Here is a 25509-nt window from a genome sequence, read left to right on the forward strand (position 1 = left end):
CTATATTTTAAAGAATCTGGACAAGCCAAGGATCTGGTCTCCTTTTTGTTCCTTTTTCCCTGAATGCTCTAATGATTTCAACAAGATGGCTTCTAAAAGCTCGCCATTTCCTTCGCATTTTTAACAGCTATTCCTTCTGAACAAAACCCCACTGGTGGGAAAAAGGACTTCCTCCCCATAGCAACGATGGGGTACTGCACACAAAGAAGCACCTAGCAGTTTAGTTCACATTTTTTAATAACATGGCACAATTTACATTACACAAGTCTTCGCTGAGGAGGAAACATGCTGAAGATTGAGAGCCGCTTCACTTTTCTGTTCACATAGGATCTAGAAAGGACTTTATTACATACAGGATAAACAGCAAAAAGGTTTGTATATAACAATCTCTTTACAATACTGAAAGCTACCACTACGGTTCCAGTGTACATATTCCTCAGGGTTGGGATTTTTTTGTATTTTTCCTTTTGCTTGTAAAAAAAAAAAGAAAAAAAAAAAAGAAAAAAAAAAAAGAAACACCGCACAACATCTGGAGTTCACAAAATCTGAAGCTCACAACTAAACCTTCAGTTGACTACTAAAATAGATCTCTGATCATTAGAAACAACTGGCTGTAGTTAACTTTTTTCTTTTTTTTCTTTTTTTTTGCCAAAACAGGGTAACAACTTCAGATAGCACTTTAATACACTAGAAGACCAATGGAACTAATTTTATTTCATACATATATTTTACAGTCCAGTAGACAAGATATTGAATTCTCTCTGATAAAGTCATATTCTCTCCAAATATTTAGACAAGAAACTTAACGCATTATAAAAAAGTGTGTTATGAAAAGACAGATTTCAGAAGTTTGATGCATATTTTTAAAAAGGACCAGGTTCTTCATGTTATTTCATGTCTTCTATGATTAGGGAACAACAAGGCTGACCTGTTAACTATTCACAGACTTTATTACCAACTGAAATACAATAAATTGCATTATGAAATCTGCAACCGAGTTCATTAATTAAACTACTGATCCATAGTGAAAACATATCCATCATTTAGAAAAGTATTTGCTTTCTTGTAGGATTTGTTTCAATGTAGCTAAAAATCACTTAACACAAAAAAAATGTGTGTACAGATAAAAATGACACACTGGCAATAAAACCAGACATGAATGGCTGTAAGCAGATGTTCTTCCCAAAATAAATTTGACATGTTAAGTGACAAAAGTTCTGGAAAATATCCAGCATTTGATTATTACCATTAAACCCAGATTAATATGACTGAAACCCAATCTGCCATGACTCCGTATCAGTGACTACAGAGCACTAACCCTGACACCATCCAAGGGACACACGAGCTCCAGTGACCTCAGCAGCCTGATGCAGGGCTTCACGCAGAGAACTACACCTCTGAAGGGCTGTTTCTTCATCAAAACAAGAGAAACAGGCTTCCATTATAAATGAGCTTGTTCAGGGAAAATATGACTTTAATTATGTTGTGTGTTGAAAAGGCTCCTTTAAGTTATAAAGGCTTTTGTGAAAAGCCTTAAAATTCATTGCATAGTTGAAGGGGTTTAGCTGTCTATAACAATATAAGTAACACAGCATAAGCAGACTGTGTTGATCAATATTAAGTTTGCAAATAGCACAGTTTAAGAAGTATTAATGTATTATGTTACTTAATTTTATCTATTTACATTTGTACAAAGTAAAGCTTTCATCTTACCCTTTTTGCATATATGAACCATTAATCCATGAAGCAATCTTTTTACATAAATATCTACAATTGACTTCACTTCTGGTTTGAAAGAGCTTTGTAGGGTTGACATTGGTGGTGGCTTGTTTCTAGTCAAATCGCTCAGATTGATGTCTTGTTCTTCAGTTCAAATTTTGAAATTTTTAAACTAGAAATAAAATAGAGTAGGAGACACGAGGAACATATGGACTTGGCTAAAAGATCTGGAAAATTTCAACATATAATATACAAAAAAAATCATTTCAAAATCTTTGCACTCAGGTCTATACATATTGTACAGTGGGTCACATCCCCAGTCTGTATCAATGACTAGTAAGAAGGTCTTTATATTATGTTCATTTACAAGGTTTTTGTCCCTCTTGCTCTGGTTTTTATTGAGTCTCACTCTGCTTATCGAGCTTCGATGTCCTTGAGGGTGTGAGAGGGAGGCCTCTCTCTCATCTCTGTGGACAGAGGAGTAGTCCTTCTGGGAGAGCCGGGCCGAGGGCCCAGCGTAGAGATAAGAGGTGGAGGGGCACTGAGAGCTGCTGTGGGGGGAGTTTTATTGAGGAGGCCGTTCTGGTGCCCCGTGGGGGGACTGACACGGGGGTAGTGCATGCTGGGCAATCCTGGCGTGAGGAGGCCGGGGTGGGGCAGGTGCCCGTCCAGGGCGGCGGGGTGCACCGAGTGCAGGCGCGCGTGCTCGTAGTCCTCGCGGAGCATGTGCAGCCGCTCCCGCTCGTCCAGGTGGGTGCCCCTCTCGTGCTCCCGGCGCGGGTCCACGGACAGAGGGTGGTGGTGGTGGTGGTGGTGGTTGTAGTCGTGAGGTTCCCGATCCCTGAATGACCTGTCTGCTTCATACAACCTTGGTGTAGAGAGGCGATGGAGGGGGTCATTTCTTAGCAAAAAGTCTCTGCCCAGGGGGTCTCTCCGATGAATATCCAGCTCTCTGTAGGGATCTCTCAAGGGATCTCTCATTGGATCCCAGTGGAAAGAAGGATAGGGGAAACGTTCTCCACCAGGAATTGGGCTAATTCCCATAAAAGGGGTCATCATGCGAGTCCTATCCAGGCCACTGATGCTGTTCATGTGATGTATACCAGTCACACCTACAGTCATGGGCATAGACACTAAAGGACTTGGATGGACGTTGGATGTGGATATAGGTGGTGGCTGATCAGATGACCTATGAGTCTGAGGTCCCTCAGGTTGAACATCATGGTCTTCCTTTCGCTCTTCTTTCACCTTGACTTCGTTGCTTTTCTTCGGGTTATCGTACGCCGGCTCGTTCTTCCTGTCGGCCTCGCGGTTGGAAGTGCTGTTAGGCCTGGTGCTCTCCACAACGGGGGGCCTGGCATAGGGGGAAGGAACCCTGGGCATTTGCTTAGACTCTTCCACCACTCGGCTTTCATGGCTCAGGCCTTCTTTCTCCGAAACGTAGTTGTCCTTCACCTTGTGCTCTTCAACATTGATTTCCTTCCGAGATTCGGAGTGATCCCTCTCTCGTTCTTTGGGCTTCTCTTTTTCTCGAACCTCGGGATTCAGATGGCTCCTGATCTGCTCACTCGAGCTGCGGTTGTGTCCGAGGGAGTTTACTGGATGGATAGGTGCTGGCGAAGGATGGCTGGAGTGTCTTTTCTCAATGCTCTCCCTACAAAAAAGAGAAGTGTGAAATGAAGGTATGAGAAGCTCTGCAAAGAAAACAAAGCATCAGAGTGCCTGGCTTTCTACTTGTGGCTTTGCAGAGAGCTGGTGACACACACCAGGAATGCACTGTGCCTCTGGCACACCAAAACTTCCAGAAGAACATCCCATCTCGAAACTTGGCCTATTCTGCTCTCTCATCCCAGCAGCAGCAGATCTCCAAAGCTGCTCTGTGAAGAATGTGATGGAGATCTCAAACACTGAAGTCCACAGAAGGCTCCACATGGGAATCTAGCTCTAGGACATGTATTTCTAAGACAGTGGCCTTAAATGTTTGCAAAGAAGAGAGAGAAAAGGAAAAATATTCTCATTTCATCCAAGAAGTGAGGCAATTAAATCTGAATTACATGGTTAATAGTATTCTACCTACTTTTTCTATTAAGAATACATTTGGGAAAATAGATAACTGTTTTTTCAAATGACTTTTAAAAATATTTCCAGACCTATGTACACTACTAATTTCTCTCCTCTATTCTCTTCGAATGTCTAGCTTTTCAATTTACTTCTCACAGTTCAATTTACTTCTTCAAAGCCTTTCAAGAAGCCAGTACTGATGGTGCCAAGCCACCTCTGACAGGAAGGCACTTCCCCAAGTGTGCAGTGACCCTCAGTGCAAGTGTTTAACAGAGCTGCCCATCACACAGATTATGTGCTGACCTCCTAAGCAGAGATCAGTCTGCTCTGTCCGTTCAACCTTCAGACTTGCTCTGAAAACATCACCCCTGGAGCCAGCTGCTCCTCAGATGACCAACCCTTCCCAATTCTAGGTTAAAACAAGCAGAGCAGGGACAGGGCCAATGCTACGAAATCAGAAAATACCATGAATTAATTCCATCCTTCAAACCTACTTATGGAGCACAGAAGATTAGGGAATTATTGTCTGCCAGTGAACAAGAATCTAAATATGGAAATGGGTTCCATACCAATTATTTTCAGGAAGTAGTGTTGACCAGGAGTTGTTATGGGCAACGCTAAGTGAAAAAGCTTTCCCATTTAAAACTAATCAAATTCACAAGGTGAATCTAATCCCTCAGTTCCAATGATTTTAACCTCTTAGTAATTTCAACAGGCATTTTCTGTAATTAAGGAAAAATATATGTGCAACCAAAATAACAAATTCCTTTGCCAATGCCATCATATTCAATGACAGTGTTGGTAACATCTCAAGAGGCTCCTGATTATCCAGCTCATTTAAATGAACTGCATGTAGTCCAGTGGAGAGAGAAGGAATACCTTTTCAATCCTCAAATTTGTCAAGAGCTCCTTAGGTTGATAATATGAGAACAGCTCTAAGCCACTGCCTCCACAAGGAAGAAATTTAAGATCACCTCATCCAATGAACTTATTACTAAGTAAGAGAAGTTCTGAGGCTGTGTGCTATGCTGAAAAATACTGAATTTCTTATGCTGAGGAGTGTGCCTCATTTATATTGATTAAAAGATCAATAGATTCTTGGTTGGTTTGGTTTAATGTTCTAGGATTACAAACCCTTAAATGCCATTATTATTATACTGGAAGTGTTCAGTGACATCTTTTAAACAAAACACCGCTGGAAAAGGAACAAATCCTGCTTTCCACATTTGCTATTTTTGCTGATTTTTTTCCTAATGTTGGGCTGGAAAAAGGGAGTCCTTAGAAAAAAAAACCCTCCACAGCTGCAATCAATCACAGAACCATAGAACACCCCAGGCTGGAAGGGACATGCAATGTTCCAGGAGCACTCAGGGCTCTGCAGTGTCACTCCCAGCCAGGAAAGGGTCACTGCTGCAGTTTTGTACTATCTGGGCTGCCTCGAGGGATTCACCTCTCTCAGTCTGGCTGGGAGGGGCTGTGGTGCACAGGCCATACAGCTGATCCAAGAGGAGCCACCAGGGATCTCCACCCCATCTAACACCGACCTTAGGTGGGGAGGGCCAAGCTCAGAGAGGCTTCTGAGAGACCTTTCCACTGCAGGCAGGAGTTGAGATCAATGCTTTTGGCTGATCAAGTTCTACCCTTGATGACCAGATGATTTTGGGATGAAATCAAACCCCTGGGTGTGATTCCCAGCTCTTCCTGCTTGAGCAAATTAATTAATAATAGGTAACAAAGCTTGAGACCTCAACTAGAAAGCTCTGCGCTCACCCTGCTGGGTGCCACTGAATGTCAAGGAAGAGGTAGGAGAGGCTCTCAGCTCCTCCAGACATTCTCTCCACAGGGAGCACAGCTCTGGGATGCATTCTCAACCTCTCCTCACACAGGCCAGGTGTGGACATGCTGCAAAGTGCAATGACCCAGCCCACAGAGCCGGGCACACGGCAGCGCTGCAGGGGTGAAACCAGGACTGCACTCACTGCAAGCTGGAATTGTGCACAAGTATGAGGGATGGATGATGCTCACTGCTAAGGTCTCGAATTATTGAAAATAGGTATGTTCTGAGCTGTGATAGGGAGTTCCAGCAATGCCAAAGCAGATTGCAAGGAATGTTTTCAGTAAGGGATTTTCTTCAGCAGAAACACTTCATGAGAAAACAACAGAACAGCAACCAAAACAATCACATAATTCTACAGGCTACCCAGATCATAGTAACTAAAATGCTTTGCCATTCAAGCCAGTAGAGTTACTCACATGCTTAAGCCTTTTGCAGGACAGAAACCCCAATTTGTAACAGCCATTTCTTTTGAAGCATCAACATCAGACATGAAAATAATGAAGCTATGCTACCAAACAGAAAATATTCCAAATGGAAAATGTAGGTGAGAAGTTCTGTAGTTAGCCTTTCTTTTATAACAATGTAGAAAAGCTCTTACATGTAGTTTTAGAATATCTAATGTGTTAGCATAACTTCTTTTAGAAAAGGCTACTGATGCGCGTATATTTGGGTTAGTGACAGAGAAGTCAGAAAAGCACATCTCCTAAATACTCTTTTAGGTTAAAATATTAGAAACAAATAGCCATTATGTAGTAAAGTAATGTGCAAACTCAACAGGAAAGCCATCAAGCCACAACTGAAAAAGCTGAAATCAGCCTCTCTGCATTTTTCAAGGAAGGCATGACACTTGCTGAATGGCAAATTCTTATAAATTTGGTACTTCAATGTTAAGAGGAATTGTCACTGCGTTAACTAAATAATGGGAACAGTCCTGACAAAAAAAATATGACCAGGTTTTACTTTCCATTAATCCTTCCCAGCCTGGACATGTGAGCATGCCAGTCCATGTAAAACACTGAATAAAAGCTGTGCTTGACGGTGTGTAACAGCAGTGCAAGTGTAGGGGCTTTTTTGAGGGGAAATAAGGTGCTTTTCATGAACTGCATGCTCTGAAGCTTGCTGTGGGTTTTGGCACGTGACATTCCTGGTGCACTTTAGTGCTCTCATCTCACACCTTTATCACTGGTCCCTCTGGTCAGGCCGTTTCTGAGCAGGGCGAAAACGTTACTTGTTTTGCAGACAAGATCTGATTTACGAAGTTGTTTAAGTATTTGAAGGTGCAGACAAGCATCTGATGGACTTCAGAAACCTTTTTTCCATCCTGTCAGGCACTACCTCCATGTTAACCCTTCAAGAGACCTATGACCATGTAACCCACACGGTAACAGTGGGTGGGTCTGATTCTATTCCCACTTGACACTGCCTGAACCAGCAAAGCTCCTTCAGGTGAAGTATGACGTGCAAGTGGGAAGAGAAACCTTGCAGAGGGAAACACCTGAGCTGGAAACCTGCCTCTTCCGTGGTGCCACCCTGGGGACAGCTCCAGGTGTGCCTCTGGTGAAGCTCTGGGTTCAAAACGTGCCAGGCTGGGGAGGGTTAAAAGCGGAACGGAGCCCCAAGCTTTGAACTAGACAATTCTTGGAAGTGTTCTTTCGTACCTTTCTTTGTCATCTTTACTAACAGATGAGTCTCGTTTATCTACATCTCTATCTCTGTCATGAGCTGCAGCAGATGAACTGCGCTCCAGCTCTCCTGGCTTCAGCCAGGGCGGAGGGGTCGGGAACGAAGGAGGAGTTCGGTGCAGTCGGTTCCAGGGCTCGTGAGGGTTGCTAAAGCTCTGCATACTGGGGCCATCCTTGTGGCCGAACATTGAGTTGGGTGCTGAAATGGTGAAGTGGAAAACAAAAAGGTTTAAGAAAAAGGTATGCTCTAGTGAAGGTACTTACCAAAACAACTTTTACAGCACTCAGAGTTAAAATGAATACATATTATTGGGAGCTGGAAAAGGAAAGGAAATTAACAGAGATTCATTAGAGGGTCTCATTCCTAAAAATGGGCAGGCATCTGACAGCTCTTTTAATTGGAAAGGGAAATGCTGTGGATAAAATTGACAAGGGATGAAGGAGTAAGATAAAAGTGACAATGAACCTTATTCCAAATATTTTGGAGACATCAGAAAATGACCACTATAGGGACTATAAATAATGGAACTTGTTGCGTTTGGTCCTGAACCAAACTAAAATAATATGTGACCAAAATCATGCCAGATTTGAAGTATGAAGAAAGAGAGTGACTTTTAAAAGGATGATTTTCTGTAACTGGCCAAATTTAGAGAAATGTTGATGATCCTGGACTAGTAAATGCAGGTTAGTGATCTTTTCCAGGCACATGGCCTGGGTTACTGGTGAGACAGGAAAAAAAAAAGTTTCCATCCACAGCTCCCTAGCTGCACACATTATTTACTTCTGAACATGCAACAAAACCATGGGAAATTTCACAAACACTCAAAAGCTCGATTTTTTTTTTAATGAACAATGTAATGGTGACATTTAGCACTAGGTTGAACCCAAACAACTAAGTAATTAACAGAAAACGATTTACTGACGACTGAAAAAGGTCGCTTTCCAAATTCCCATCTCTTAGTGGTAGGTGATGAAATCAACCAGTAAAAAAGAGAGCAAACAGTCCCCTCAGTGCATCTGCTGAGCTGCAGAGCAAGGAGGGTCATGGCCCCGGTACTCACTGACTGTGGGGTTCCCGAGCCCCCCGAAGGCGTTGCTGCCCACGGCGGTGAGGCCGCTGAACGACGCCGGCCGGTTGAAGGGCTCTGCAAACCAACACAAACAGCTGAAACTCCCTGATGCTGCCAGTTCTCCTACAGCACCACTGGGGCATCCTACTGCATCCCAGCTGTGCCCAGCAGTGCTGGAACAGCATCCCCCCACAGCACAGCACAGCAGGGTTCTGAGGGGCTGGGACACTAAACACGTGGGTTTGTTCCTGGCCATACCCATAGCACTGTCTACCAGAAAAACTCCCTCTTAAAGAAAATCAAGATGTTAAAATACAAATGGTACTTCAACTGAAGCCTGCAAACATGTCCAGTTTTACTTCCTTTCATTTCCTTCCATGGAAATGTCCCTTGCTAGTCAGACTATTAACTCTGGCAACTGTGCTCCAAACACCTTCAGGCCATGTCTCCTAAACCTGAGCCAGGGTATAAAAAATAGAATGTCCTGTTACACTGATGTGTCATGCTGGCCTGAACATTCTGTGATTCCCTTGGTATTTGTTGCTAATACTACACAGAAGGCTAGTATGGACTGAAAAATGCTGGAGCAATTTTTTTAGTTGATGCATACAGGCCACAGGAAAATCATATAAAGCAAATTCTCGCTTTATTTTGGAGCAGTCTAACAATTTTGACGAAGTCACTTCTGATAAATACCAGCACAGAGAAAAAGAAGCCCAAAGCCAGCATTTTCCATAGGCACCAAAGTGCAGAATGATAAACCTGCACTGTGTGTTTGCTGTACCAGTTTGGTGACCCTCCTAAATCCTTCCCCATGCAAAATAAAGTAATGCCAACTTAGAGTCCTGGATGCTCCCATAAGGAGCAGATCACCTCATTACAACAGCAGTAAGGTAAAAAGGAAATAACAGCATCTGGTAACTTGGGTGGTTCTGGTTTTAAATGTGTATTCACTAGTTTTCCATAACAGACACGAGGCCAGATCACAAGATTTTAAAGTTATGTTTCCTATTCACTTTGATGGAAAAAACAGACATTTAAGTAGGATTTAGGAAAAGAAACATCTCTGTGATCCGAAGCCTTGCCCTTAAGGCAGTTTTTTACTGGATTTAAGCATAACTCCAGTGAAACCCAGCCAGCCCTGCCACTCTGCTCCTCTAATGTCCAGAAATATTTCAAAACACACCGTCAGTGACTCTATTCTGTGTGTTTAGAATTTCTACCTGGGTAAAGACTAAAATTAAACAGCTAAAATGTGCCATTTGTAAAGGTTAGTAAGCAGAATACTCAGAGTGTCTCCACAGAGGAGATCTGTAATTTCTCAGTGGTCAGTGTGTCAGCTGTACTCCCCATGAGCTGAGAGAGGACGTACCTAAATGAGCAGCTGGGTTGAGGAAGTTGCTGTGGTGGGGTGGTGGGCCAAAAGGAGTCCCGGCTGGATGCCCCCCACCTGCCAAAACAAAGCAAAAGGGGTCAATTCCCAGAAAAAGCTCAGAGAGGGACTCGCTGTGCTCTGGGCTGTCACTTCTTAAACAGCTCATATGAGCTGACACTGCTGTGCCCTGCGTGGGGCTCTCAGGATCCTATGCAAAGAGCAGCTGCTTTTCCAAACAGAAATACCCAGTTAGAGGAAAAGGGATGCAGGGGAATGAATGTTTCAGGTCAGAAACAAAAAGGCAGTGCATGTGAAGTACAGCTTATTTCCAACATCTCATCTCCATGATCATCAGACATCAGTCTGTGAGGGAATGTCCCTTCATTTTCTACCTGTGCAGCGTTTCAGCAGGTTGGGCTTTTATAAAAGCATACAGAATAGTTTTAAATACTTATCAAATAGACCAATAGCCCCTGGCATGTCTTGCAGAGAGTTCATAAGCCAAAGCATATGGGAAATTCATGGCAAGGATTAGCATTTTAATGAGCAAGGAGCAAGAAGGGGATTTCACTTCTCAGTACTCACTGGCTGTGGAGAAGAGAGTCGAGGGCCGAGCCAGGTCATGGGGATGGTGGATGGCTCCAAAAAGGCTGGGGCCTGGTGGCCTGCTCAGAAATTCTGGTTTCAGGCCAAAGTCCAGCTTGTGTGGATCAGACTGCATCTGTTTCTGAAATGGAAAACAGGACTTGGAAGAGACTGAAAAGGTAACAGCAAAAGGCACTTCCAGAATGATGTGGGTAGAGCAGCTCAGTCATGCTGACATTTTAACAAGAATATTGGATTTTGGGACCCCGAGCACAGGTGCACAGCTGTTTTCCTGGAAGGGAGATCTAAGGCAAAGAGGGAAAAGCTCAGGCTCCTGCATATTTCCTGCCAATTTCACCAGTGTTTTCACATATGCTCACATCCACCCCTCCAGGGTGTTCAACACAGAGCTGCCTTCAACAGCAAACATAAAAATCTCTAAGGAGGCCTCAGACACTTGCTGAGCTGCAAGGACAGGTCGGTCCCACAGTAATAAATGGGAATGGTCCTGGTCGCAGGTGGGCAGGGGACACGGACACCAGAACCACTCATTTCCAAGGGAAAGCTGCCACCAAGAAATGCTGGATGCAGAGCATCCTCCAGAGCCTCTCAGGCTGCAGCGAGGGGCTAAAAGGAGCAAGAGTGCAGAGCAGAGTGTTTGAGTCCCACTCGGACAGCTCCCGCTCCAGATTCAAAGTGCTGCATGTCTTTATTTACATGTGTTAGAGTCAGCAGCCTCTCTTTTGTGAGGGGAATTTGCTGAGGCAGCTGTATTGTGAGTGAGAAGTAGATGAAGGATGGGCTCTTCTTTGTGCCACATCCTCGTTTCAGTGGTGCCTACTTCAGGAGTTTTATAGAATGAAGGAAGAAAACCAAATTCCCAATTACCTGTGCTGCCAGAACTCCCTAAATGCAGATTGCTGATTAACCGTGCAGGGCAGCTGAAAGGATTGATAAATGCGTAACATGGAACCAGGAGATCTCAACAGTAATTCTGGAGCAGGCTACGCTTTATAAATCAGTATTTAAGACTGTGCCAGCCCCGAGTACAGACTATTACAATGATATAAATATGCATGTTAAAAAGTTATGATCAAATTAATGTGCATGCCTAGTAGCTGTTTTTCAAGTGCTAGAAACATGTCTGTGCAGCCATGAGAACAAAAAAAGAAAAAAAGACAGAAAACAAGAAATAAAAAAGAGAAACAAAGGCATTTTCTGTGTCTGGAGATAATGGCCTGCAAGAATACTGAAATGGCAAAGGTGGCCAAGTTAAGGTCATGTCTTTTAAGAAAGTAACACTGAAGTGCTTTAATAGTTAAAAGGAGTTCAGAAAATACAAATGCCTCAGTTGAAGCCTGTGTGCCAGATTTTTATGCTGTGAACTCTTTTTATTCTTTTTTAACAACCAAGTTATAAACCCCTGACAGGCATTACTCAGAATAGCAAAAGCTGGCTGAAGCTTTAATTGCAGCCATATGAATGGTGCTGCTCTAAATAATGAACAAATCCCTGTCTGAAGAGGAACAGGAATACCACGGATGTGTTAAAAGATTTCTGAATGTGTTGGTTTACCTTAAAATAGTACCAGAGAAATGGTCACATTTCTTTTATCCCCAGTTTCTGTTCAGGGGAGCACCCCCTGGATGCCAATCCTTCCGAATGTATTTCCAGAAAATGTGTAACACCTTAATGTGGTGCCCACGAAAATCAATGTAGATGTCTGCACTGCTGTCAGATCAGGCTGGAAGGCCTTTCCTAAAGGAGAGAGGCCCAATTATGGAGCATAAATCCTCTCCTGAGCAGTGGTCAGTGTAAGGAGGGTGTAAATGTGCTCTGTGCCCTGAGCTGCTGTGCAGCCCTGCGGAATTCCTGGGGCATGCAGAGGTTACCCAGGTCTTGCTGCAGAGGCACAGGCAGCCAAACAGCATCTGCAGCTGCATGCAATTTTTCCTGAGGTCAGGAAGGTTGTGTTTTAAAGTTTCCCATTGTGCCTGCTCCTTCAGTGCCTGGCCCTCTGCAAGCAATTACTAGGCCAGATCGTTACTGGCAGCAGGCTCGCGGCACCACATGCAAACTGGAAATCAACCCCTTTGATTCCCTGCTCTGTGGTCAGGCAGCACCTTCATCTTGTGCAGAAGAAAAGGCACCTTCACAACCATGGGGTAGAAGGAGAAATTGTCCTGTGTGAGCCTCCAGGCAGAGATTCACCCTTTGTGGTCACATGAGCGGGGGGGACACTCCAAATCTCCTTACTGACCAGACACACTTCTCACTTATTCTTGAAAATACCATCATGCACAGCCTCAAAAACTCAAGCAACATCCTCTCCTGTGCTTCTGAGCTTTATTCCTGCTTTTTTTTTAACACGCAAGGTAGAAAAGAATGAGGTAAAAGAAACGGCTGTATGAAAATGGCATTTACTGTGAGTTATAAATATACTGGTTTGACCTCTCTCTGACTATCAAATCAAGGAAGATTCAAAGGACATAGATAGCATGGGAATAATAATTTCATTTCAAGAAAATACCTTTTCAATAAAATAAAAGAAGGACATATAACTCTCTAGGTCTATAACCTTGTCTTTTTTGATAATGGGAAGATGAATGAAGATCACTAGCAGGGGAAACATAAGGAAGCAGAGAAGAGAGATATGTCTACTGCAGCAAATTAACCTGTCAACCTTGTTTAAAAGGGTTATTTTTAAACTCTATTAGCTGCAGGTTTTCATAGCTGTTCAACATCTTCATATTCTTACCTACACAATGCAAGTGCATACACAGACTGCAGAGTGCTGTGGATTCCCTGGTAATTTCAGTTTCTAACACAAGCTATTGACTCCTGAAGTATGAGCAGTGAAGAGCAGCAACCATTCCTGACTCGCTGAAAAACTTCAGGAGCAACACAAGATTCTTCAGTGATGAGAACAGTGAAAATACTACAAAGGGAAAGAAACCTTCCCAGAGCCCATGTGCAATGGAAATACAGTTACAGTACCAATGGGAAACTGCCCATGGCCTTCACCCTTGAAGTCTCAGAGCTTCAAAATAAGACAGGACTTCCATCCCTTAACCTTCGGTGCAGTGAGGCAGTGTCTGATAACACAACATCCCCTGAGAGGCTGTGCCTGCCTGGGCAGCCTGGACACATCCAGGTGCCACCCTCCAGCCATGAGGGCTGTGAAGGAAGAGTGATGGGAGCCTGTGCAGCCACACTGGGTAAAGCATCCCAGGGACAGGAGAAATCCGCCTGCACTCTCGCCTGCCCCTGAACATTAATAGGAGGAATGGGATACACGTGCCCAGCTTCTCCAGACTTTAAAAAATTCCCACTTGATACAGTTGTGTCCTCAGCCATAAATGAATAAATAAAAGCCACCTTGTTCACCCTTCCAAGCTACAAAGCTGTAGTTATGGCCCAGGATCAGCTGTCCTTGCTCCAACACATCCCAGACACTCTGCTGGGACTCTGCCTTTAGCTTTTCATCCTTATACCAACTCTCAGAAATGAGGCTTCTGCTCAATGCTGTGTGTGTGTTACTTTACCAAGGCACTGGCCATGGCACAGAAGTGCCCAGCTGAGAGCCAGCTCTTCCTCTCAGAGCTCTGCTCTGGGCCCTTCACCCCCAGTCCAGGCTGCCCAAGCACTGACCTTGACTTTCTGTTGGTGATGGTAGATCTGCCAGGCGATGTGAACGTGCATAGCACACCACTTGCCAGGTTTCTGGAAAAACAAAACATGTGAATCAGTAACTTCCAAAAACCTGTGATGCTTTGTCCTGTTTCTAGAAGAAAATAGACCCTGAGCCTGGTCTGGTTTGGTGTGGGGGATCCCCACACCAAGACACCTGAAAGCAAAGGGTCTCCCTTCAGTGCCTTTCCTCTCCATCCTCCTGGAAAATCGAGAATGAGAAGACTTTGTCCCTCACTAGGGAATTTATCCAGCTGTCCATGAACGCTCCAGTCTGACACACTCCTGTAATCCTCTGATGCCACTGGCTAAGTGCAGCTTGTGCTGCTGAAAGCTGTGAAGCTGTGTCCCAGTCAGCAGCTGCCCTGCACAGCTGGACTGTTCACAGCTGCACACTCGGGTCATTTCCACAAATGCAAGGATTGGCATTTCCACCAAAAGATGAAAACCAAAGTGGTTAAAACGTCACTCTGGTTTTCAAAATTCATCTGACTCCCTCATGTAATTGCTGGTCTGTCTGTCCAAGACTTCAGCTCATAAATATACTGAAAACATTGGAGGTCACTCAATTCTGTTGGGGGGGGGGGGGGGGGGGCGTTGCTTCGCATCCTTCCTGTCACCCCAGAGTCACAGGGAGGAGAGAGGGAGGCAAGAACCAGAGTGCTTGTTAGGTCTCCTGGTTGAGTTTGTACTCCATTTCCAGCACAGCTGGAAACTTTGTCTGACAAAGACTCATTTGAGGATATACTTTCTCCAGTTTTGTTACTTAGGGGTCTGTGGTTACCTACACAAGTAATGACTCCTGCAGATTTAAGAATTATCCCAGAAACTCAAGAGTCTCCTTAATTTACTTGTGAATTAAATCTTCCACAAACTACGGCACACAGTCTGCCTTCTATTTCTCGGTGTGTATCAATCAATAATTAAATTATACAAACTAAACTATCTCACAGCAATACTCCCCTAAGCTCAAGCCCTTTGCTAATTTGCAAAAACTGGCTGTGCTAGTGATTTAGTAAGTTCATTATATTGAACTCTAGACCTTTTTCTTGAATATGCTGAAAAATTAACAAAACCACTTTTTGGATGACTGATAGACTGGATCTTTAGATCCTTATTTCTAAAATATTCTGTGTTTGAAGTGGATTGTCTGTCTACAGTGGACAGTGAGATACCTGGGTGGGATGTACCACACTGAGTAACACTGAAAACACGCAGTAAAGTAACAAAGCAAACTCCTCCAGAGTGCAGTGAAATAACAGGGAATCACTGCTAGGATCTCTAGGGCTTGCCTCAGGAAACCATGATGGATCATCAATATTTAACCTCGAGTATTCATGTGAGGGGTTGCATGAGAAGAGGAAAACTTCTGACTTTGAAACTCTGCCTTGTCCTTGAGTGATCAGGAGCTGCAGGAGTGCCCATGCTCTCCCCAAAGGCAGGGCAGGACAGCCCAGGTGACACTGGGCAGCTCTGATTTGGAATTATTCCATGCTGCAACCCAGTGGGACTGAGCCAAGCTTGACAAACGGGAGCACAGGAAGATTTCTTACCCTCAACATGGGCCTGAACGGATCTGTCAACTGTGAAGAAGAAATGACAGCTTGGTTACACACCTGTCACTCAAACAATTGCTCTAATTAACAAATCTGTATTGCTTCATTAAGAGACGAAATTAAAATGTTAGAATTTTACTTTCAAATGAAGCCCTTTTGGATAATAATTAGTCCTGAGCCTCCATATCCGTGCTGTTCCCTCCCCCTGGCTGCGGCCTCTGAGTGGTGACGAGCAGCTCCAGCAGGCTCACACAGAGCTCTGGCCTCTGGCAGCAGCAGCAATTTGTTGATTTAATGCCACAGAAATGGCTGGTTAACTGCACTGATGGAAGCACAGATCTGTCCTTTGGGCAATCTCCTGCTCTCATCTTTCAGAGCTCCTCAGCTCATGGCAGGGCTGGAGAATGGACAGGGCTCGATCCCCTGGATGGGCTGGGATGGCTGGAGTGGGGTGTTAGCCATGCCCTGCATACCAGCAGTGTGCCCATCCACCAGCCAGGGCATCAGCCTTGTACCTCACTGCTGCCTGAGGTCTTCTGACATAAATGGGCTTTGCCTAAATTATTTTCACACTGAAGCAGATGTTGGTAAACAGGGCCAACATAAAAACCCAATTTTCTCATTTTTATTTTTGATGTGGCCTGTTGGTGCTTTTTTTTGGAGTAGATTATTTTCTTACTCCCCTTTTTTGCTCGTATTTCATCAATAAATGCTGGGAAATAATTCAATTTATTGGGTACTGCTCATTCGTTTTGGATTTTCTGTTTTGAAATGCAATACTAAAGGAGATTTATAGGTGCAGAAGGTACTTAGCAGGCGCAGTGATGGCGTAATGCATCATCTTGAAATAATCGAAACTCACTCCCAGTTGAAAGGGAACATAAAGCTAAATGACTTCCTGATGGGAGGCTCTGGTTATCTGTGCACTTAGATAAACAGAAATGTGGTTCCTTTTGGTGTAAAGCTCAGCCTCAGCTCCAGCACTGAGCAACCCAAAGCACTGCAGCCTGGCACAACACAAAGACAACAGCTCTGCAAGCTCAGCCATGCCCCAAGCTGGAATTTTAGGGAGAGCTCCTCAGTGCTTCTGTCTGAGAGTTCTGCTAGAAATACTCCTGTGTGGAGTTCCTCATGGCAAACAATGGCCATGAATCCAAACACACCAACAACCCACGGGCAGAGAGACAAAGTGCTGAGGCAATAAATGCTGTTCACATCCGCTGGAACTCAGAAACCCAGAGGCACCAAGTGATCAATAAAGTGCATCCGTATTTCACTGGGGCAATCAATGCTACAGTAACCCAGGGAATAGCTGCCATTACCCACATTAAAAACAATTACAGAGTACAAACACAAATCTTGGGAGGTTTGTACATTTTCTCTGTTGAACTGGACTTTTATGCCTTCACCCCTGGGCCTGGGAGGAGAGAGCTGCCAGCAAGGACAGAGCTCTGCCACTGCACAGGGGCTGTTTTAAATGTTCCCACAGAACTTCTGCAGCCCTCACTGATGGAACAGCTCAGACAGCTTTGGGTTTAGGGCGTTAATTTGGACATACTGAGGATGGCAGCTTTAGCATTCAAGGTTTTCAGGAGGAATGGATTTACATGAGAAAAAAAAAAACAATTTTTACAGACCCGTGGATCTTTCTGTAGAAGGGTGTGTGGGACCGTTCCAGGTCTGGCTGCAACATCAATAGGATTGGAAGTCTGGAAATTCCACAAGGAAAGACAACACTAATGAGCTGCACAGCAGTAACAATGCCTACAAGCAACCGAATGTCCAAATAATAGTTCTTTATCATTACATTGCCTAAGCAACAGAGATAAACTTTTTATAAAGGAAAGGAGAACCATTATAATCCACTCAGTAATATGGGTATTATCATCTCCATACCCACACTTCGACTGGCCACCAACTTCCCATTACTTTAATCAAAACCACTGAGGGACCAGTGACTGTTTAAACTGGAAAATCTTCTAATGTGAAAAACCTGATTAGGAACACATTTATGACACAGCAGCAAAAGCAGCATTTGGAGGACCCAGCCCCTGCTCTGCTGATTATCACTGATGCTCTCAGCACACAGAGCATCACTGCACAAGGACCTCAACTCCATCCACAGGGACTGCCACAAAATGGACATCAGGAAAAGTAACTTCCAGTTGGACAAAATGGAAGCCTTTCCAATTATTAGAATGTAAACAGTCGGTTAATAAAATGCAGCTTTGTGGGAAACAAAACCCCCCCAAAAAAACTCCAACCCTGCCACATTTAGACAGAGCTTGTTCCTGTGTAAAAATGAAGAAAATAGAAATCAGCTCCAGCATAACTAACAATTAAGTGAGTTGTTAACAGTCTGATTACCATACAGACGAAGAATCCCACTAATGAACTGCAATTTACATATTCACTCATTAGAGTGGATGGGCCAATTTAAGGAAGGTGTCTCCTCTGCAGAAATTCCAGTCCTGATTTCAGTCTTTCATTGCAAAGTCTACAGACTGACTTCCTCCCACTGATAAATAAAGAGTAACTCCATGAAAATGAAAGAAAAAAAGCCCTGAACTCGCCACATTTCTCTCTCCCAGCCATCACCCATGAGAAGAGCCAAATCAGTGTTCTGCACTGTGCTGGAGCTGGGAGGTAATTATGGAAATGAGTAAACAATAATGAACACCATTTCTTAAAATCCTGATTATTACATGACCTTTCATTAATGCACACCATCTCAGAACTAATTATATTGCTTCTGAAGTTAACTGTGCCATTATATAAATAATTAAAAAAACCCCAAAACTTTGTAGGTGTATCTGAACCTCATGAGAAATAACTTCTCTTTGCAGTACATTTGGAAAAAGGCAATTGTCCCCTGTGGAATTAAGCTGTAGGTCAGACCTCAGCTGCTCCAGGATGTGAACCACATGCTAACCCCACCCCTGTCCTGGCTCCCAGGCTGTCCCAGGTAATTCCTGCCTTACCTTGGGCTGGAAAGCTCCTTGCAGTGAGCCAAAGGGGCCGGTGGGAGGGATCATGGGAGGAATACCTGATACAGCTGGAGGATAGGAGTGAAACAGCTGCAACAGAAAGAGAACAACATCAACACTGGGGCACCACGAGCACAGGCAGCTGGGCAGGACACAGAGCATTCCTGCGTAATAGTAGGAAAATGTTACATGGAGAAAACTGAGAAGCATTGAAGTGATCTCATTGCAACGATGTTAGTTAAAGCAGTCGATGGGATGTTCACAGATGTCATGAGGTTTAGAGCTTAAAAGCAGTTCCAAAATCAGACAGCCAGCAACCTGTCCCTGCCTTGGGCCAGCAGAGCGTGAGGGAGACGTTTTCTCCTCAATTATTAATTTTTAAATTGGAGAGAGGTTTTAAATGGTTTCAGTCTGTGAGTCGTTTCAAGAGAAAAGACAGAATCCTGAGCTGAATGAGACTCAGAAATCTCCTGTTTAAGTGGAAAAAAAAAAAAACCCTTACGAGTTCTAGGATATTGTATCATTAAAACTCCATTAGTACGTTGGGATTTTAATAGTATCTGTAGGAAATGAGGAAAATATGCACAATTCTTACTTCATTAGCCTGTCTGAGAGGATATCCTGCCACATCTAATATTAGCAGACAGACAATCTGATTTGTTAAAGATTAGTATTTAAACAAAATGTTAAGGCAGAACCTCCCAGAAATGTAGGGGACTTTTCTATAACCAGAGACTGCTCAGCACAAAGATGTGCCCATCTCCCCGGACCTCCCTGACCCCAGTGCTCTGTCCTAAGAGAATCTGGGAAAAAACCACGAGAGGCTGCTCTGTGCTAATGCAGACAAACACAAGGGAAACAAGTGAGTAAATTAGATAAATTGTTCCCTGGGAGGGTGGGCAGGCCCTGGCACAGGGTGCCCAGAGCAGCTGGGGCTGCCCCTGGATCCCTGGCAGTGCCCAAGGCCAGGCTGGACATTGGGGCTGGGAGCAGCCTGGGACAGTGGGAGGTGTCCCTGCCCATGGCTGGGGTGGAAGAGATGGTTTTTAACATCCCTTCCAACCCAACCCACTCTGTGATTTTGTGATAAACCACGACATCCTCATCTGCCCTTGGCTCTGTGCTCTGCCTGTGAACCTTTGGCTCCTGCTGAAACAGAAAATTCACCCAATTCCATGAAAATGCTGCTATCACACACCAAACTGCTTCCTGGTAGGAGTCAGGGATTCAAAGCATCACACTCCAAACCCATTCTCTCACCATGAAACCTCTGGATCTAGGAGGGGATGCATCTAGGAGGGGATGGCTGCCAGCTCCACTGGAATTGCCACCCAAAAACCTACCAGGGGCTCTCTGGCTGAGACCAATTCCCCTCTGACCATGGCTGAGCAAAGTCCAACTACTGTGTGCTACTTTTAAGATCAAAATAAATGAGTTAATGGCCAATTGAACAGAAGCAGGACTGGGCAAAGTCAAAGACTGGACGTGAGGGGTGGGAAAACATTGAGCAAATCCCATCCCAGGTAAATCAGTACCACAAAGTTGTGATGGATTTGGTTATGCCAGGCATACACGTGTGCTTTTCTTTATCATTTTTCCTTCCCCTAGCTTATCTTGCAAGGTCATTTATCCATATTATATTTACTGAGAGCTGAGAAAACATTTCAGAGGTATCACAAGATTTTCTCAGTTAAAAAGCCTGGTATTGAGCCTCTGTTCATGTTGCTACTGTTGTTTTAATTGTATTTAATTTGGACCTGCTCCATCCAGTGGTGCAGAAAACATTTTGAGATTAGTTGATACTGAACTGTAGGCATCTGAGAAACCATTAAGAGACATTTGTCCTCATTTACAATAACTTTTAATGAGCAAAATGTGCTTTAAATTCTCCAGTGTCTTCAGTCTTTAATTCTCTGTGCAATGGACTAATTCTAAGTGATGGAAAAAGATGTAATACTTCGTATTCTATTGGCTATGACTAATAATAAGGAATTCTTTGCTCAGAGTTTTATAACAAATGGTAAGTTAATTAAATGTGACCTTTCCTCAAGGTCAGACTTATTAAAAAAATATAAACAGTGTATCTCCATGATTAATTTGTATCAGTTAAATTCCTCCAGCTTTCAGAATGCACCTTTCATAGTCAGTGCTTCTTTTTCCCCAGTATTCCTTCTCCTTTGAGCAGCAGTTTTCCCTTCTAGCTCTCCCTAGGCAACCATGCAGTGACCACAGCTTCCCTTGGCCAGGTGTATGTGATGCTAAACTAGACCTGGCACCAGCTGTAGGCAAAAGCAAAGCCTCACTGTGCTAAAAAAGAAGAAATAACACTGATTTAAAACTCAGCATTAGCTTCTGTGTGAGCTACACTCCCTGTTCCAAAGTAGATGGATTTTAAGTCTCAAACAGACCTTGTTCTCCTACAAAGTTCACCTACACTTACTGCCAACACTTTTTAAGGTATCTGAGTTCCTGGTGTGGATCTGTAGCGGAAGCTGTCGTCCCTAGGAACAGCTCTGTGGAGGCGCCACAGTCTGACAGTATTTGTATTTCTCCTGCCCTGTGGGTGTGCCCCAGCCCAGTTCAGGGTCTGCTCTGCGCACCTGCAGCTGCTCCAGGCAGCTCCTGTTCCCTGTGCCCTGACCAGTCCCAGAGGTGGGACCAGGGGGACACTGGGCTGGGCTGGCCTGGGGTCACAGACACTCTGCCACCCCAGTGCAGACACCATGGGCACTCCCTAGGATCAGCTGCTGAGTGTCCCCCAGTGACCATGGGGCAGCCCCTTCCCAAGGACAAACCCTTCCCCAGGGAAGGCAGAGGGACCAGATCCGTGCCCTGGGCCCCAGCACGGCTCCCTGGCTAAGGGGGCACAGCACGGAGCTTTCCTGACCCTAAAGGGGGTGAGGCCGTGACCTCTGCAATCCAGGTAACTCCCCCATTTCTAAGAGATTATTTGAATTTCAACAGCAGATACAGCTGGACATTTCAGCAACACTTCCTATCCTACATTGCCACCTTCTGTGCTTGATTTGTCTAAAATCCATGTACCATCTCCCAATTCTGAGTTCCTGCTGGGATCCACAGGCCACACTGATGACAGTGTCTCTCCCGAACCCATGTGAAGCCCAGCACATCAGAGAGCAATGTAACACTCACTGGTGCAGGGGAGCAGCAGTGCCCTTCGGAGGGGCGGTGGGAATGTCTGCCCAGGGCTCCTGGAGCTCTGAGCCTGCAACGCTCTCTGGTCCCAGCTGCTCACATGAGGTGTCAGACAGGGACAGACTGCTCAGCTGCAGGACAGGCTGTGAGCTGGGCTGGTGTTTAATCCAGACATCATCGTCTTAACCAGTTTTTTTTGCCCAGTTCCACTTCTAAGCAAAACCAACACATAAAGCCAAATGCTCTGCAGATTTCTGAGTGCTGATGCAGTACTCCTTCTCTCATCAAAATATTGCTCTTGGATTAAGGAACTCTTGCCAGACACCTGCCTCTGCCAATAGGATGAAGAAAACACAACCCAGAGTTCAGCGGCAAATGAATCAGTGGATTCAAACCCTTAGGAGCAGAAGCTTTACTTTCAACTGGAATTTTAAAAATCAGTCCAGGTACTTGATAAGTAACGTTTTTAGTAGCTTAGGTAAACACATCTAGTGCATAGCTGGATTCATGCTACTGTCATCAAACAGAGCTTTCAAAACATAACAAGCCCAGTGGATCAGACGAGCCTTTGAAATCTGAATAAGAAGACAGGTTTTCAGATTTTATCAAACAAAATATGATAGATTGGGAAAACGATTAGATTATCTATCCCTGAAGGATTTGTATGATAGTCTGTCAGTTCATTTCAAGTTTCTTAGCAAAAATATCAGCCCAAGGGTTTGTGGCACAACTGAAACACGGTGGTGGAATCACTGCCCTCTCCTGCTTCATGGAACAGTCAGCTCCTCTGTCTCATCTGTTCACATCAAACCTGGCTCCAAATGGTGTGTGAGCAAGAGATCTTTTGACTGGAAAAGCTGATACTGCATCTTTATCAGAAACAAGCACCACGAATGCAAGCCTTCAAAAGCCAAAGCAACCAAGGACGATAATGGTAAATCCTGGAGTGATGATCAGGGAGAGATTTGACACTGTGCCATTGATTGAGTGGTGATCCCAACCCACCACAGAAAAGCAGTGAAGTCAGTTGGAAACAGAGCAATAAAACTCACACTGTGACGGTAGAAGGGGTCAACTTTTGTAGGATATTTGTCAAACTGCAAAGGGATCAAAGCACAAACTAGTTACTTTATACTTCCTTGTGTTACTTCTGTTGGCAAAATAAAGGACAACTTCTCTATTATTTGGTAACCAACAGAGAGGAAAAAATATGCAGAAAATTAATTTCCTATGAAACTGGGATTTTTCTTTCTTCAAAGTAAATCAAGGTCTTTTCGAGACACGACAAAGGAGGAGGCCCCAGAGTGCACACTCCAAGCAGGACTGGCCAGAGCCTTGTCCCTCAGTCCTGTGCTGCCACCTGAACCTCTCACATGGGGACAGAGGGACAAGCCCTGCCTCTCCTGCCCAGACACCCCTGGGCAGCACAGGAGCCCTTCCCCACAGCGTGGCAAATTCTCTGCAATACTTTGGTAATAAAGAATAGAGTTGTGCTCTACTTATCCTCACATTTCTGCCTGGGGTACGCACCATGGGCGGTGCTGGCGTCGGCATGATGGCAGTGGGAGGGATGGCGTGGGGGAAGGGCGTGAAGGTGTGCTGGTGGGTGTGTTGGTGTGTGTGCTGGTGCTGGTGCTGGTGCTGGTGGAACTCTGTCCTCAGGTAGGGCGGTGGGCCCAGCGAGGCCCCGCGGTCGGCGCTCTGCGAGGCCAGGAACCGCGTGTTCAGCTCCTGGCGCAGGAGGTCTTGTTCTGAAACACACAACCACAGAGCCACAGCATTAATGGCCTTGGAAAAGACCCTCGAGATCATTGCATCCTACCTATGACCTGACACCACCTTGTCACCCAGACCACAGCACTCAGTGCCACATCCAGTCTTGTCTTAAACACCTCTAGGGACGGTGACTCCATCACCTCTCTGGGCAGCCCCTTCCAAAGCCCAATCACTCTTTCTTTGAAGAATGTTTTTCTAATGTCCAACCGAAACTTCCCCTGGTGAAGCTCAAGGCCGTTCCCTCTCCTCCTGGCCCTGTTCCCTGGCAGCAGAGCCTGACCCCCCCGGCTGCCCCCTCCTGTCAGGGACTTGTGCAGAGCCACAAGGTCCCCCCTGAGCCTCCTTTGCTCCAGCCTGAGCCCCTTTCCAGCTCCCTCAGCTGTTCCTCACAGGATTTGTGTCCCAGGCCCTTCACCAGCCTTGTTGCCCTTTCTGGACATGCTCCAGCATCTCAACATCCCTCCTAAACTGGGCGGTCCAGAACTGGACACAGCACTCGAGGTGTGGCCTCACCAGTGCTGAGTACAGGGGAAACCAAACAATAAAACAATCCCTCTGAGCTCTGGGGCTTTTCCAGGCCTTGTGCCACTTCCTTTGCTGTCTGTGGTAGCAATGCTTCATTTAAAATTTCCTGGTGATAAATCCTGACACAGTACAGGGTAAGAAAGCTCCCTCAGGTTTTCCCTCAGATCCCAAAGGCCTCAGACATTACAAAATGTGCATTTCCCCTCTCACCAAGCCTGTTTTCACATTCCTCTGAGCATTTATGGACAGGGACACAATCCTAAACAGGTGAGGGTGTACAAGCAAGCTGGAGTGAGCAAACAAGTGGCTGCTGCTCACATGAGTACCCTGGTGCATGGACACACACATTGATAATCCTCCATTTTCTTCCCCTCAGTGACCTGGTGGGGCCCTGGCACAGGGTGCCCAGAGCAGCTGGGGCTGCCCCTGGATCCCTGGCAGTGCCCAAGGCCAGGCTGGACATTGGGGCTTGGAGCAGCCTGGGACAGTGGGAGGTGTCCCTGCCCATGGCTGGGGTGGCACTGGATGGGCTTTGAGGTCCCTTCCAACCCAAACCTTGTGAACACTCCCGAGCTCAGCACTGCTTTGAGCACAGTCAGCACAGATTCTCCCTGCAGCCAGGGAAGCTCTGCAGGACACAGACCACAAGTGCATGAAGACCTTTGCTATGGGGGTCACAGACTCTGTGTGGGCACATCGTGAACTCTGCTGGGTTTTTACTGTGGGTTGAACAAAACAAACCTGGCAAAACCACAGCCTTCCAAAAGCAGTCGCTCCCAGGGCAGAGGGACTGTCCCTGAGTATATCTAGGCTTTTTTTTGGCTTTGCTGTCACTTTGTTCAGCAGTGAGCACAGCCTCCCCCCACCAACAGCCCTCACCAAAAGGCCCAAACCCCAGCCACTCTGACTAAACCCACCCACACCGCACGGGCGGTGCCAGCCCTTGTGGCTCTCACCTGAGTAAGTGCTACCAGCTGGGTGTCCTGGAACCTGCAGCGTCCCTGATGTCAGCGGGGGTGGAGGGGGCAGAGCCGTGGGAGGGGCAAACATATTGGGGTGGTGGGGGTGTGCGGGGGGCTGCAGGGCGGGCGGGAAGCTGTGCAGGGGGCTGTGGCTGGCCAGGGACAGCGGGAACGGCGACGCCGACGGGTGGTGCGAGATGTGCGGGGGAGGCGCCTGCGTCTTGGCTGGGGTGCTGCTCCTGCTGCTGCTGTCAACGAGAGGAGAAGCCATCAGGGGTCGTGGGGAGAGAGAAAAGCTCCAGCACACACACATACACAACCCCAGCAGCCCCGCACATCAAACACAGCGCGGGTGTAACTCGTGTTACAAATCCGAGCTACCATTTCCAGTCCTACTACTGGGATACCCCTTACTCCAAACACCTGAGCTGCCCCTGTTCTGGTACCTGTGACTTCCTGTGCTCCCTGCACACCTGAGCTGCCCCTGCTCTGGTATCTTTTACTCCTGTGCTCCCTGCACACCTGAGC

General features: G+C 45.5%; 1 protein-coding gene across 2 annotated transcripts in view; it reads right to left on the reverse strand.

The window, feature by feature from the left end:
* Positions 1–219: 219 nt before the first annotated feature.
* AUTS2 (activator of transcription and developmental regulator AUTS2) overlaps positions 220–25509 on the reverse strand; it is a 762438-nt gene continuing 737148 nt past the window's right edge. The window contains exons 8-19 of one of the 2 annotated variants that reach the window (XM_042025870.1): positions 24976–25229; positions 23228–23469; positions 22771–22815; positions 18557–18652; positions 17213–17284; positions 15573–15602; positions 13981–14052; positions 10330–10471; positions 9742–9819; positions 8361–8444; positions 7276–7498; positions 220–3373 (exon numbers count right to left, since the gene is read on the reverse strand). In XM_042025870.1, the coding sequence (XP_041881804.1) occupies positions 2134–3373; positions 7276–7498; positions 8361–8444; positions 9742–9819; positions 10330–10471; positions 13981–14052; positions 15573–15602; positions 17213–17284; positions 18557–18652; positions 22771–22815; positions 23228–23469; positions 24976–25229 (2578 nt within the window). In that variant the 3' untranslated portion in view covers positions 220–2133. The remainder of the gene's footprint in view (positions 3374–7275; positions 7499–8360; positions 8445–9741; positions 9820–10329; positions 10472–13980; positions 14053–15572; positions 15603–17212; positions 17285–18556; positions 18653–22770; positions 22816–23227; positions 23470–24975; positions 25230–25509) is intronic. The other variant, XM_042025871.1, reaches the window with a different exon arrangement.

The sequence above is a fragment of the Corvus kubaryi genome, unplaced genomic scaffold, assembly GCF_017639235.1.
Source record: "Corvus kubaryi isolate FWS band 111438036 unplaced genomic scaffold, C.kubaryi_AGA036_p1.0 37284, whole genome shotgun sequence".
NCBI lineage: Eukaryota > Metazoa > Chordata > Aves > Passeriformes > Corvidae > Corvus > Corvus kubaryi.